The sequence below is a fragment of the Emiliania huxleyi genome (assembly GCF_000372725.1).
Source record: "Emiliania huxleyi CCMP1516 unplaced genomic scaffold EMIHUscaffold_52, whole genome shotgun sequence".
Taxonomy (NCBI): Eukaryota; Haptophyta; order Isochrysidales; family Noelaerhabdaceae; genus Emiliania; species Emiliania huxleyi.
This window is the reverse complement of record NW_005198091.1, coordinates 497,178-507,284: the sequence shown is the minus strand read 5'-3', so window position 1 is coordinate 507,284 and position 10,107 is coordinate 497,178. Positions and strand designations below refer to the sequence as shown.

General features: G+C 66.0%; 4 protein-coding genes across 4 annotated transcripts in view; 3 read left to right on the top strand and 1 right to left on the bottom strand.

Annotated features, from left to right (window-relative positions):
- Positions 1–1,113: 1,113 nt before the first annotated feature.
- Positions 1,114–1,623, top strand: EMIHUDRAFT_212431 (hypothetical protein; the record flags this gene model as incomplete). The annotated part of the gene is made up of 1 exon (XM_005766251.1): positions 1,114–1,623. One exon carries the CDS (start codon positions 1,114–1,116, stop codon positions 1,621–1,623), a length of 510 nt encoding a protein of 169 aa, XP_005766308.1.
- Positions 1,624–2,092: 469 nt separating this feature from the next.
- EMIHUDRAFT_437054 (hypothetical protein) lies at positions 2,093–2,980 on the top strand (the record flags this gene model as incomplete). The annotated part of the gene is made up of 2 exons (XM_005766250.1): positions 2,093–2,227; positions 2,355–2,980. Coding segments are annotated over exons 1-2 (756 nt in total), but the record flags the coding sequence as incomplete, so codon positions are not given.
- Positions 2,981–4,511: 1,531 nt separating this feature from the next.
- Positions 4,512–5,390, bottom strand: EMIHUDRAFT_356893 (hypothetical protein). The gene has a single exon (XM_005766249.1). The coding sequence runs from the start codon at positions 5,368–5,370 to the stop codon at positions 4,687–4,689; it is 684 nt and encodes a 227-aa protein (XP_005766306.1). The 5' UTR covers positions 5,371–5,390; the 3' UTR covers positions 4,512–4,686.
- Positions 5,391–8,947: 3,557 nt separating this feature from the next.
- EMIHUDRAFT_311223 (hypothetical protein) overlaps positions 8,948–10,107 on the top strand; it is a gene marked incomplete at both ends in the record, with an annotated part of 3,210 nt that continues 2,050 nt past the window's right edge. Inside the window, 3 exons of the mRNA XM_005766248.1 lie at positions 8,948–9,205; positions 9,246–9,392; positions 9,485–9,639. Coding sequence (XP_005766305.1) covers positions 8,948–9,205; positions 9,246–9,392; positions 9,485–9,639 — 560 coding nt within the window. The remainder of the gene's footprint in view (positions 9,206–9,245; positions 9,393–9,484; positions 9,640–10,107) is intronic.

Sequence of the window (10,107 nt, the reverse complement as noted above, 5' to 3'; positions counted from 1 at the left end):
TATTCCCAGCTCCGCTGAGGCGCCGCGCGTTACGTATGACCGCGCAAGATAAAAGGGTGGCTAAGGGCTCTGCCCGCAAGGCGCCCGCGTCGCAGACGCGGTACCATTGACAAATCTGCGATATACCCCCACACGAGCAAATAGCAAAATCCGAATACCGTGCACGAACTGCGTGATGTGGGATGCAAGCCTTCAGCTGGTGCCAAGACATCGTAAAATTGAGCCAAGAACGTCCGCCAAATCCGTGCTTTCGCGCTACCTGAGGGGAAAGCCGCTGATCGAGCCCAGCGTGCCCGCGGCCGCCTCCCGCGCAGCACCGCCGCTGCGGAATCGGATCGAGCCCATGGAGGAGGAGGGCGCAGTCGGCCAGCGCAGCAGGCGGAGTCCCTCCCCGCGCCGGAGCCCCCCTGCAGTCGAGGGAGTCCTCGTTGGCGATGAAGGTGGCGACATCGAATCGCGGCCGACACACGTCACGGGAGGAATGGGCGATGAGCGGGAACGATGCGCGCTACGACGCCGACTCCGCCGTGCTCGTGGCCGCAGAAAGCCGCGCTCCAGGAGCACGCCAAGATGCAATGGCTCGCTTGCTTCGATTCAGCTCTCTCGGCAGCAGAAGTGGGGCTGGAGCGGGTGGGGGTGGATGCCGATTGAGGGGGAGCGTCTCCAGCTGCGCCCTGTGGCAGCTGCGCCCTGTGGCAGCTAGTCGAGGGACTTGGTAGTTGTGACCCCCCTGAGTGAGGACAGGAGAGAGAGAGCGTTTTGTGGTGTTGGTGTACGCAATAACGGGACAGGGTGGTTGTTCTCTCTATCTCCTCTTCTAGCTCTTAGCATGAGCTGCGCCCGGTGTCCGACCCCTTTTGCGCAGCAACACCTTAAACTTTTAGGCCCTCCAAATTCGGGTCGGAGCGTAGCGGAGTGGGCCCCGAGTTTGAAAAGGGCGACGGACGCTTGCGTCCTAGCCTCCAACAACGCCTCCCCGGCGCAGAGGGGCCCCCGGAGGGATGCACAACCGCTCCACGCCACGCCGCTTGCGGCGGTCCTCTTCCCAGCTCCGCTGAGGGCGCGTGCGTTATTTTTGTGTCCGCCCCCGGCCCGCCCCGCCACTTGTGTCGCATGCGCGTGGACGACAACACGAGCCCGCCCGTCGCTTACGGACGGCCGCAAGTCGCGGCCGCAGTGGGGCGACCGATGGTGGCCGGCGGCGCGGTCGAAATGACGACGACGGGCGTCGCCCATGTCGCTCCTGCTGTGATGCGCCGCAACGATGGGGTCGACGCGCTCGGCTTTGTGCTTCTGGAGCGGCAATCGCCCACCGACGCTCGCCGCCTCGCTGGCGTCTATGTCTCGTGCTCCTGGTTGTGTCTGCCGTGGCCACTGCTGTCCTGCCGCAAGTTCTCTGCGCCCGACGAGGACACGCTTCGCGCAGACTGCTGCGGCGGCGGTTGCGGCGGGGAGGAAGCGCCTGTGTACAAGCGCGACATGGACGAAGACGGCTATCCGGGTCCGCCCAACGCCTTCTCCAGCGTCACCGTTGGCGCCGCTCCTTCCACCTTTGAATTTGGTTCATGCAATGGCTTCTGCGCCGGCTCCTCCGACCACACTTGCTACCTCCGCATCTTCTAGCGCGAGTGCGTCGGTACTGTGTGTCATGGAATCAGGGGGCCGCGCGGCGGGCGGGACAAGCCAGAGGCACGGGCGCGCCTGCGGGCGCGGCATTTGCCCACCAAGAAGAGAGGAGACTCTCGGGTTCGGTATCCATAGTCGTGTGAAGTGTAGTGTAATACTGTTAAGCCAGTGTCGTGAAGCAGACACGGTTCAAGAGAGGAAGAGGAACTCTAAAACTTCGCTGATGAAATCCCGGAAGCAGGGGGGGGCGCCCCGGCGCTCCGTCTCTCGCGGTGACTCTTCCGCGTCTCGCCGACATACCGCGTGTTATATAACGGCACGTCCGCAGGCCCAAGCGCTAACAGTGGCCAAGGAGCGCAGTGGGGGATGATTCCCGTGCACCTGTGAACGGCGCCCGGGGTTGTGCGTTTATGTGAACGGCGCCTGGTGACGCAGAAAACCATCTCGACGTTCAGTTCGTTTTGGCCGAAATGGTGGTTATCCTGGCCACCCTCGTCTTCGCCCAGTCCCGGTATGTCGAGTGGGGGCCTCCTCGTGGATACAAGCCCGAAGGCTGCTGCGCAACCAGGCGAGACTCGTACGGCATCTACGAGGAGAAGTGGTGACCCTCACCCCACCCTAGCCGCCGCCGCTCTCTCGCCGCTGTGCCGCCCTCACGCAACAGCACCTCTGCAGCTCATCGCTTGCCGCTGCGCTCCCCTCACTGCAACTACCATCCCCGGTCGCAGGGAGACGACCGAGTTCGAGTGTCGGCGCCAGTGCGAGCATACGCTTAAATGCCAAGCGTACGAGCACTCGTCGGTGACAATACGCGCGCTGGCCTACACGCCCATCAGCCGCTGCGAGCTGCATTTGGAGCCCATCGACAAGGTGGTGCCCTCGATGAATCCCTCGGTGTGCTACATCAAGCTGTCCTCGGCTCCGCCTCCCGCGGCTCGACCAATTCCCTCACCGTCACCCGCTCCTCCGCCCCCCGCGAGACTGGCCCCCCGCCCTGGCCCACCCGCCCCGCCGCCGCCGGTCCCGCCGGCGCTGGCCGCGCTGCGGGCCTATCCGGATCGGCTGGCGGCGGCCAAGATGGACGCGTGGATGGCTGAGGCTGTCGTGGCAAAGGCGGAGATTGCGCTTGCGGCGGCGCCCGTGGGCGATCCCGCGGCGGTCAAGCTGGCGACGGAGATGGTGGCGGCAGCGGAGACCGCAGAGGCGGCGGCGGCGCAGGCGGCGATGGACTTGGAGGGGCAGGCCATGGCCTTGGCAGTGGCGGCGCGAGAGGAGGCTGCGAGCGCGTCAGCGCCGACCCTGCTGCAGCTCAACCTCCCGACGTCGATCGTCCTCACGCACCCTGGCGCGATCGGGACGCTGCAGGCTGCAGAGATCGAGCTCGCTCGCGCGCTCACCTCAAAGGCGCTCGCCACCGCCATGGAGAGGTCCGCAGACGTGGCGAAGAGAGCTGCCGAAACCCGGCTGCAGTCAGCCGCGCCCGCGGAGGTGCCGCCGCGGCGCTGCTCCTCTCGACCTTGTCCCGGACCTGTGAGTCGCGGACCCGTCCCGGACCTCTGTCACACACGTAGGTGCCTTCCCTCACAAAAGCGGTGGCGGAGGCGGTGGCGCACGAGCAGGCAGTCAAGGGTCTCAAGGCTTCCGCGGAGAGCGCCCTCAAGGCGGCCGAGGGGCAGATTGTCGCGGCGATTCCGGCGGCGGAGCCCGCCATGGTTGAGGCGGCCAGCCTCGCTGCCACCGCCCCTGCGGGGGCTCCGTACCAGCTGCTTCACCGTACCCTCCTGCAGCCTGCTGCTCCGCCGCCCGCAGCCTCGCTACACGGTGGCCTCCCGCTCGCGGGCGCCTGGGGTTCCACGGGCGTGTCGGTGCCTGTGTCCGTGGCGGCGCCCCGCCCGGCGCCTGCGCCATCCCCTTGCTATGGCTGGTGCGGAGGTGCTCCGCCGCCGCCGGCGGGTGCGGCGTCCGGCGGCGCGGCCGTCGGACGTGTCGCTACGAGCCCCGCTGCGATGCAGTATCGGCTGGCGACGGCGGAGCTTCTGGCCTTCCCGGCGAGGCTGGTGCGGGCCCACCAGCTCGCGCGGGAGGCCGAGGTGTCGCTCCTACGGGCCGAGGCGGCGGTCTCGACGGGCACGCCCAGCCCCGCGGCGTATGACAAGGTGAGGGCGGCGACGGGTGCGCTGACGGCGGCGGAGCAGGGTGTGACGGACGTGGAGGCGCAGCTGGCGGGCAAGGCTGAGGCGGTCGTGGCGGCTGCCAAGGATGCGTTGCTGCCGATGCCGGAGCTGCCTGCAGCCCCGCCGCTGCCCGCAAAGGGCAGCGTCGACCCGATTGCGGCGCTCGACGCATGCCGCGCTGGGTACGCCGTCGCACTGGTCGGGGCGCAGCTCGCCTCGACGGAGGAGTTGGCGGCGGAAAAGGCGCTGATGGAGGCTGAGGCCAAGGCCGCGGCCTCCGTCTCCCCCTCCCCAGCCATCCTGGCGGTGGTGCAGAAGGCTTCTGAGCGCGAGGCGGCGGCGGGCAAGGCAAGCCTTGCCGCTGAGGCTGCCGTCAAGGCGGCGGAGGAGGCGGTGCTGGCCGCGATGCCTGCGGCCGAGGTGGCGATACAGGCGCTAGCGAGCGCCGCGACGGCCGCTGCCGGACGGATCTGAGACGGTCGGGGGGGTGTGCGGCGGGCGAAGAGAGTCATCAAGACTCTCCACAACCAGAGGCGGCGCGGTGAGAGAGATGGACTATACGCAACCTCCGCTATACAGGTACAGGTCAGCGCCTGAGCTACACACTGCCCCGCTGAGCCTCAGGGCTCGCTCTGACTCGTACACGTCTAAAGCCGTACGGCTTTAAGAAAGAGTCGCACAGACGACTATCTCCACGCTCCAGCCTCCACGGGTGACGTGTCAAACTCCGCACAGGTACATACGTGACACAATCGTACGTCTGATGTGGGAGTGCGAACGACTGCACAAGGGGAAGTCCTGGGGATGCGCGAACGAATCTGGCACGCCGTCCCCACACTCTACAATAAACAAGCGACAACGTTCTCGCTGTGTGGCCTCTTGCGATTCAATCAGGGCGCACCGGAACCGCCCGGCCGGCGGCGAGGGCGAGGAAGTCGTCTGCGGTATCGCACACCTCCTCGAGCTCCCGCTCCACCTTGCCGCCTGGGTACGTCTCGCCGGTCGTCTTTGAGACGTACTCTGCGAAGTTGGCCTTAGCCAGGTAATAGTCGAGCTCCGAAAGGTGGCCCTTCAAGAGCTCAGGCTGCAGCGCAAGCTGCTTTTGCATATCGTCCGGCAGCCGCCCCGAGCCGCCCGCCGCCGCGGCCGCCGCCGCCATCGCCGCCTGCAACGGGAGCAGCACCGACGCTTGCTCGCGCCGCACCCTGTCGGTGAGGCTGGCGTAGTTGTTCACGCCGGGCGTCGGGTCGAGCGGAAGCTTGCGCCGGCTGGCGGCGCCGGCCCGCACGCCGCCCTTGAGCGCCTTGGCCTTGACGATGAGCAGCCTCAGCTCTTCGCTGACGACCGGAGCCGCCGCCGCAGACGCCGGCGGCGGCGGCGTGGTGGCCGCGAGCACCGACAGCGCGGGCAGCACCAGCACGCCACGCCGTGCGAGAGGTGGAGAGGCTGCGACGGGTGAAGGAGATCGAAGCCCGAAGGGTGAGCGGGTTCCGAGAGGCGTTCGTGGCGGGGCTTGAAGCCCGAGCGAAACGGTGGCGGCCAACAGCACATACACACATGCTGTATGCATTGTCGCCAGCGTCGTGAAGACCAAGCGTCTCTCACAGTACCTCCTGTATCGGAGTTTTGTTAGTATCGAGGTCTCGGGAGTTTTGTGCGCGATAAATTCGTGCCGTCCGTGGCGAGCCGAGCCAGGCCACGGCGCTCGGCCTCCTGAGAGAAGACCATCCCGGACGGCAGTGACAATTTACCCGACGTCAATCGTCGACGGCAAGCTCGAGAACTGCCCCTGCAATTTCGCCCAGATTCGCCTCTCGCGGCGCGCTGAGTTAGTATCGCCGGTGCGCCAGCCAGCTCTGCTCCACAGCAGGGCATGCCTGACTGGCTCCTGCTAGCCGTGCGTCCTGGTGGCATCCATTGCCAGCTCAGGTAGCCTCAGGAGGTCGCCTCGCGCACGACTCGGCGCCGCACAGCACCGCTCCGCGTTACTACCGAGTTAGTATCGTCGACCCACAGTGACTGCTCTTCTGTAGGTGGAGCCGACAAACGCCGGCCGGGTCGGCCCCGCCGGCCCCATCGCCGCCGCCGGGGCGGCGGCGGCCTCGGCGGACCATCCGGCGCGCCGCGCGCCCGACGGGGAGGCGTTCACCACTCCTGGATCCTCACCCCGCCACGCCTTCGTGCAGACGCCGTGGCACCCACCTCAGGCGCCGCTCGGACTCGGTTGACGGGAGCCCAAGTGCTTGGCTCGTGCCCAGCCGACCGGCAGGCGATGCCCACTCGCTGCTAGGCTAATCTCGGGCTGTCTTGCGGCGGTGTGGTGCCGTGAAGGGCACCCGGCACAAAACTACGATAGTTAGTACCGTGCGGGGGCAGTGCATTAATTCTGTCAAAAATCCAAATCTGCTCCGTGGAGCTTATTGAGCTAGGATCATACGTCCGGGAGGCCCCTCATGCGTGCCGTAACGAGCCACGGTGCTGGTATGACTCTGTTCACGTTCACACCTTCTTCAATAGCGCAAAACTCCGATACAGGAGGTACGCCCTGGGTTCCGGCCGGCTCCTACTCGAGTACCTGGATAGGGGGTCTGTTGGGACTGACTCGCGCCAAAACGCCCTACCTACCTACCTATCCCCAGGCCGCGCAGCGAAGCGAAAAAAGATGAAAATAGGGGGTACCTACCTATTGCAGGGAGGGCCCTTTTGGGCCAAACAAGACCAACCTACCTACCTATCTGGGAGGGGCCAGCCAGTCCCAACAGACCCCCTATCTGGGTAGGAGCCGGAACCCTGGGCACGACAAGCGTGGTGGAAGAAATTCGCTCGGGGATGCTACAGAGGGCCGCCAGCATCAAAATCCCTGTGTGGTGGCGGCGTGCCGTCCACCCGTCCTCCCATCGCTCCCTTGGGTTGTTTGTTTTTCTTTCTTTGGGGGGGGGCAGAGCGGCACGCTGACATCTCCCCGCGGGGGGGAGCCCATCGATCGCACCACCACGTGGAAGAGAAGTGTAGTGGGGGGCGAAGAAAAAGACACACCAGTTTGGCCCCCGTTCTCTCTCACCAGGCCGCGCCGCCTCGCGCGCAAACAAACAAAGTCGCGCGCGCGGACCGCACGGCTCACTCGTGGGGCTCCGGGCCCAGCCTGAACTCCTCACCAATCGCGGAAAGAAGTGTCCTTGTTATCATGAGAGAGATGCCTGTTGTACTCTTGTCTGCGCCGTTTCTCTCGAATTACGGCGCTCTTCGCCGCGGCGTCCCATTCTTTGCTCTTGAGGTCCCTCGCGCTGGCCCCGCCGCTTCGCCCGCAGCGCTCCCGCCATACGACGCGCCCTCGCTCACCGCCCGAGCGGCTGTGCCTCCCTAGCTGGCTACCCTCCCGCTCGCAGGTGCGCCGTTGCCATCAAGGAGCCGCGAGACGCGTCGCTGCTGCCCATAGGGAACCCATCGCAAAAAGTGTTCCGCGAAAGTGTGCCCAGGCACAGTTGAAGCTGTGCTCAACCTTCGCGATGATCATCGACCAGAACACGCTGCCACCTGAGGCGGCGTTCGTTGCGAGCAGCGCAGAAGCGAGCGACGGCCTCGGCTCCAGCGAGGATGATGGCCTCGGCTCCATGGAGAGCCAGCACGCGGAGTTCGCAGCGGTCTCCCACAAGCGCAGGCGGTCGAACACGACCTGCTGGGGCCAGCTCTTGGGTGCCGCCGGCGTCCACCAGACAGCAGAGCACTCCGCGGCGTTTCGGAACCACTTCTGCGCCCTCTGCCAGTCGCGGGGGGTCACAACCCCGGCCACTCGCGTGCGCGTGGTCATGGATGCGGAGACACGCTGCGGGAATGTGCGCACCGTCGGCGTTTGGAACTACAAGTCGCGCCTCGGATGGCCGCCACATCGCGTCGTGAACCAGACGGCGGGATCCGCCGGACCGCGGCTGGTGGTGCTGCGGGAGGAGACGGAGGAGGAGCTCACGCTCAAAGGCCTCCTCCCCCTCCCCTGCGGGCGCGACGAGTCTGTGGTGTTTCGCGTGGGCCGGACGCTCAACCCGATCACCCTCCCGCCGCTGCGGCTGCCGTCGCCGCCCGCTGCAGCGCCGTCGCCGCCGTCGCCGTCGCAATCTCCGCCGCCGCCGTTCGAGGCGGCCTTCTGGGAGGGCTTCGACGATCGGGTCGACTGCGCGCTCTCGCAGGCGGGCTGGGGCGCCGTGGTGGCATGAGTGGGGGTTCGAGAAGAGGTGGGTTAGGGGGGACCGGCGAGAGGGCAAGCTCGGCCGACGAGAGAGCATGGCTTAGAGAGAACATCCTACTAGATCTAGACACCGCCATCACCGTTGGGGAGAGGGGGGACGACACTGCTTGTGCGCAGCGTGCACCTCGATCCTGTACCATGTTTGTTATGACCCCCCCCAATGAACACTCCAGTGAGGGAGGGCGAGACGATCGAGGGGTCCCGTACCACGCGGAATCGACCCTATCCAGTGACAACCAGTGCTCAAGTGCTCAAGCCAGCCGCCTCTCGCATAGGGGCGGAGAGCACGGAGGGAGAGAGGAAAAGGATAGGCGGTGGACAGAAAAACGGACATTCATGATCGACCACATCCACCATCAACAAGTCTCAAGTGTGAAGTGAGCTGTGGAGTGAGTGTCAGATCTGTTTGGTATGGTTTACGTCTCTCTCTCTCTCTCTCTCTCTCTCTCTCTCTCTCTCTCTCTCTCTCTCTCTCTCTCTTGTGTGTGTGTGTGTGTGTGTCTGTCGCTGCCTCCGGCTGTTTGCGGCGAGCGGCTTGCTGCTCGCTGCGATGGCGAAGAACTCGTCTCGTCGCACACCAAGAGCTTATGCTCTGGCGAGACGTGAGGCGCTTGCGCCCAGGAGGGGAGGGCGCATGTGTAACGACGCTGCTAGAGATGCCTTTCGGGGCCCAGAGATAAAACTTCTGAAGCCATGCGTGACCTAGTAGTGTCCCCAGCTATGGGCGTGTCCACGTTGGAGCCAGGGGTGTGGTGTGGGCGCGAGAATAGCTCCGCCGTTCATTCACATGGAGGCAACCGATACGAGTCGACTGGTGTGTGTCGTCAGAGGGACTCATCTCCTCGAACAATTTCTCGCCAGCACCTCTCGGCGACGGCCATCCAGCCAGCCAATCCAACAGCGAGCAATGGGCCTCTTTGGCAGCGACTCGCCTTCGAAGAAGGAGGAGACGGCGCCGCTCGTGACGCCCGAGAAGGAGGGGCTCCGCCAGCGGAGGAAATCTCCCTTCACAAAGGCCGACGAGGAGAAGAAGGACAAGATTGACCAGCTCGTGCTTGCAGCGTCAGACAAGGTGTCGCCGCAGGTGGCCGAGTGGCTCAAGAAGGCGGCGCCGGCGATCCGAGCCATCTCTCAGGCGCCGCCATCGCCAGGCGCGTTTGGGCGCGTCGGCCGCGCTGATGCATCCATATCGCCGGCGGCCGCAGGCCATCGCAACGATCGCACCATTCTACATCATGGCGGCGAAGAAGCTGTACGAGATCGGCAACAAGCTGCCCTGGGACATTCTGCAGGCCGTCATCGGCCTCGGCCTCTGCTTTTTCGGCGGCGGTTATTGCGCCTCGATTGCCGCCGTCGAGGCGCGGCGCGGAGCAGAGCCTCGGATCTCTCCGCCCCTCCCTCCATCGCACGCCCTGCTTTTCACACCGATACCCTCGCCTCCGAGGCGTTCGCGCTGACCGGCTGGCCCACCACACGGCAAGCGCTGATCGACGTCTACGAGGAGGCCGCCAACGTGCTCGACGCAAACGAGGAGGACGACAAGAAGGACGAGGACAAGAACGGCGTCCGCGACATCGACGAGGCGAAGACACGAGACACGTCACACGAGACTCGTCCCAGACGCCTCACAGACGCGCCGCCGCCGACCTGCCACAGCCGGGACCCCCCCCCCCCCACCACCACCACCCACCACCCACCCCGCCCTCCTTCCCGCCCCGTTTCAGATTGACGACGCCGGAGAGCTGGTCAGGCACAAGCTGATGGTCGCGGCAAAGGCAACCCTCTGGCCTCCGCTCCTTAGCCCTGCCCCTCCTCCGCCCCCTTGCCCCTGGCTGCCGCTCCCTCGCCCCCCCGCCCTTGGCCGTGTTCCTCGCCCTCACCCTCGCCCCCGCCCTCGCCCTCCCCCTCCCCTTCCCGCCTACCCCGGTGAGCTACCCCGGTGAGCCCGCCCCCTCGCTGCCACCTCAAGGCGGTCCGCGACCCCGAGAAGCTGAGCACCGCCATCGGAGGTCTGGCACCACACCCCTTCTCCTGCCTGCCCTCAGCCTCCTCTGCAACACCCCCCCC